General features: G+C 38.4%; 1 protein-coding gene across 2 annotated transcripts in view; it reads left to right on the plus strand.

Annotated features, from left to right (window-relative positions):
- kcnmb2a (potassium large conductance calcium-activated channel, subfamily M, beta member 2a) overlaps positions 1-3,820 on the plus strand; it is a 10,590-nt gene extending 6,770 nt beyond the window's left edge. For both annotated transcript variants that reach the window (XM_016254588.1, XM_016254589.1), the window contains 2 exons: positions 352-547; positions 3,408-3,820. In XM_016254588.1, coding sequence (XP_016110074.1) covers positions 352-547; positions 3,408-3,692 — 481 coding nt within the window. In that variant the 3' untranslated portion in view covers positions 3,693-3,820. The remainder of the gene's footprint in view (positions 1-351; positions 548-3,407) is intronic.
- Positions 3,821-4,033: the final 213 nt, after the last annotated feature.

Below are 4,033 nucleotides of genomic sequence, written 5' to 3' on the forward strand. Positions count from 1 at the left end.
TATAAAAAATGTGTGTGTGTGTCCCACACACACACACACACACACACACACACACACACACACACACACACACACACACACACACACACACACACACACACACACACCACACACACACAAATGTTCAACCCATTATGGAAATCTTATTTTTGAGTAAAGCTTTAAATAGATTTTTTCTTTTAAAAGCTTTCTTTCTGTTGTAAAATGCAGTGTATTGACAGATGAGACCACCTGCACTGTGCTAAACTCCACTCTAACACAAATGTTCAACCAATTATAGAAACCTTATTTTGAAGAGTAACTTTAAATAGTTCTTTTTCTTTTAAAAATGCTCTTTCTGTTGTATTCTAGTGTATTGCCCGACGAGACCACCTGCACTGTGCTAAACTCCACTCTAACAAAGGATATCAATTGTTCATACAACTGTGGCTCTGACTGCTGGCGGAGCTCTAAGTACCCCTGTCTGCAGGTCTACGTCAGCCTGAATGCCACCGGCCGCATTGGGCTGCTCTCTCACAATGAGGAGATGCTGGACGTCAGTTCTGAGGTAAAACGTTCAACAAACTGAGGAAGATCAGAGTGAAATAACTTCTACTATAGGAAATAAAGTGATTCACAGTTGTTTCTTCTAGACAGCAATGAGATTAAATTGAGACAAATAGACTATTTTAAACAGTTAGAGTTAATAGAAACTCAAATATTTCACATAAAATTATCTGAAGACAGTTTCCAATGTATGCTGTCCAATTAATTTGAGCTAATCCCAAAACTAGACATTCAGAAATGCTCCCTGCCAGTCATTTTGCATGTTAAGATTTGCAGAAGCTGGATTGGCTGACATGCCTTTGGAGGGCGGGGTTGTAGAGTGATTGACGTTACTAAGTGGTGTAAGATAGAAAAATGGATAAAATCACAAACATATTCTTGAAAACTCCTGAGCTTTAAGCGGAAATAAAATTTTCATGATCAAGTGGAAGTTTGAAACAAAACAAAAACAAAACAGGATATTATTAATTGTCAATAAAAGTGTTCTGTTTGTTCTGACAAGGATGTTTGTGTATGAACTAAAATTTAAATGAACCTCCCACACTATACTGTTCAAAAGCTTGGGCCTAGCAAGATTTTTTTTGAGCCGCGGCCGGAGTTGTGCCGAATTCTGCACCCCTGCCAGATTATGCACCCCCTCGTTGAAGTCGCTACCTGATTGCCTAATCCCAACCCCACCCCTAATCCTAACCCCTCCCCCACACCTACTCCTAAACCTACCAATACTAGGGGGTGCATAATTTGGCAGGGTGCAAATTTCGGCACTACACCGGCACGCTTGACAGCAGGACGGTTCTCATACCGCGGGGAACAAACAGGCAGAACGAAGAAAACAAAAGACGGGAGAAGGAGCGCCGCTTACTGTTTACGGTCTGCTGTTCTGTCACACTCACACACTGGGAGCGCAGGAACGAGTGAGGAGACGAGGAATAAAGTAAATCAAAAAAGGTTTTAATGAAGGCATGCTGCGGCTCACAGGAGCGGAGACATCAGGCAAACCAAAATGACACTTAACAGCAGACAGAGAGCTAGGAACTGAGAACACTTTAAATACACAGACACCAATGGGACACACCTGGGAGCAAATGAACTAATTAATCAAAACACAGCTGGAGACGAATACACACAATGAGGACAGGAACAGGAAGGACTAAATAAGGACAAGGAAGGCACATGAGGAGCAAAACACACACAAAGCTAGGAACTGAGAACACTTTAAATACACAGACACCAATGGGACACACCTGGGAGCAAATGAACTAATTAATCAAAACACAGCTGGAGACGAATACACACAATGAGGACAGGAACAGGAAGGACTAAATAAGGACAAGGAAGGCACATGAGGAGCAAAACACACACAAAACACGGACCAGAGTCTGACAATCACAGAGTGCATTTATTTAATCAAAAATAATATTGTAATATATTATTACAGTTTAAAACAACTATTTTCTATTTTATTATATTGTTAAATTTAATTAATGTGATGTCAAATCTGAATTTTCAGCATCCATTACTTCAGTGTCACATGATCCTTCAGAAATGATTCTAATATACTGCTGTATATCTAATATTTGCTATTGTTTTGCTTAATATTTTTGTGGAAACTGTGATACCGTTTTCCAGTTTTCTCTGATGAATAGAGATGTTAAAAAGAACAAAATGTTATTTTGGAATCGAAATCTTTTTGTATCACTATAAATGTCTTGATTGTCACTTTTGATCAAATTAATGTGTCCTTGCTGAATAAATGTATTACTTTCTTTAAAAAAAAAAAAAAAAAAATGTAAGAATCAGAATCAGCTTTATTCGCCAAGTGTGCACAAACAAGGAATTTGTTGTGGTTTTTAAGAAGCTCTTGATACATACATGCGTACATACATACATATCTGACATGAGAACAGAAACATTTAAATACGACTTAACAATAAATAATAATGTGTATGAATCTGGAACAGAAGATTTATGTACACACTCTTAAAAATAAAGGTGCTTCACGATGCCATAGAAGAACCTTTTGGTCTAAATGGTTCCATAAAGAACCTTTAACATCTGAAGAACCTTTCTGTTTCCCAAAAGGTTCTTTGTGGCGAAATAAGGTTCTTCAGATTACAAAAACGCAAGAAAGAGATGGTTCTTTAAAGAACCTTTGACTGAATGGTTCTTTGTGGAACCAAAAATGGTTCTTCTATGGCATCGCTTGAAAAACCTTTTGAAGCACCTTTATTTTTAAGAGTGCAGATTTGTGCATTATTTACTCTATATATACAGCTGTATAAAAATATGCATATGTATTTATATAGTACTTGAGAGAGAGGCAATAATTAGTGATAGAGAATGAATTACAGAACACAGGTAATAATTCCTGTGTTAGCTGTTTAGGCTGGAGATGGCATGGGGGAAAACTGTTTTTATGCCTAGATGTTCTAGTGCACAGAGATCTGTAGCGTCTGCCTGAGGGGAGAAGTGCAAACAGGTTGTGTCCGGGGTGAGAGGGGTCTTTGATGATGTTACCTGCCCGTTTCTTCACTCTGGAGTTGTACAAGTCCTGAAGATTGGGCAGGTGCACACCAATGATCCTTTCTGCTGTCCTAACAATCCACTGCAGTCTTCTTAAATCTGATTTGCTGGCTGACCCAAACCAGACAGTTATAGAGGAGCACAGAACCGACTCAATAACAGCTGAGTAAAACTGTGTCATATGTGCCTGTGGCAGTACACATACCATTTTTGAAGGGTAGTGTAGATATTAAAATATATCCAAAAGTAGCAGATTTCTGTAACTAAAAAATGATTCTCTTTAAATACAAAATGAATACATAATATTAAATAAATAACTCGTGCATTTGTTTTCCCAGTGTTTTTATGTGCCAAAATGCCAGAAGGACCACATCGTCCTGCATGTTATGATCCAGAATATTTCAGAGCATCTGAGGATGCACCAGCAGGTGACATGTTACCACGACTCCAGCGAGCATCAGGGCAGCATCCTTCTGAACCGTCTGTATGGCAGCAGCACAGTCTTCCACTCTCTCTTCTGGCCCTCCTGCATGTTATCTGGAGGAACGCTCATCATACTCATGGTCAAGCTCACTCAATACCTTTCCATACTGTGTGAACAAATTGGCAAAACTGCAAAGTGAAAGAAGCTCAGTGATTGACAGACTTAGTGAATTGAATGGAGGAGCTTTCATTTCTCCTTCAAATGGTTTTCGGCTTCCTGTTGTTCAAGGATTGACTGGAAATTGATATGTTATTCTTCCATGACTAAGCTATATTGTAAGCACCAGCTCATATCTCATAAGTGCTGCTCTATTCCAGATGGAGTTAGTGCTGTTCGGAGAAGGGCATTATAATATAATATAATATAATAATTATCTGTAAGTACAGCTTTTTTTAAATACACTTTTAAGATTTGAAGTACACTACAAGTGCACATTTAGTATAGTTAAGCACTTCTTTTTTCTATTTTTTTCAAGAACAT

Source organism: Sinocyclocheilus grahami, unplaced genomic scaffold (assembly GCF_001515645.1).
Source record: "Sinocyclocheilus grahami isolate Dianchi unplaced genomic scaffold, SAMN03320097.WGS_v1.1 scaffold1264.1, whole genome shotgun sequence".
Taxonomy (NCBI): Eukaryota; Metazoa; Chordata; class Actinopteri; order Cypriniformes; family Cyprinidae; genus Sinocyclocheilus; species Sinocyclocheilus grahami.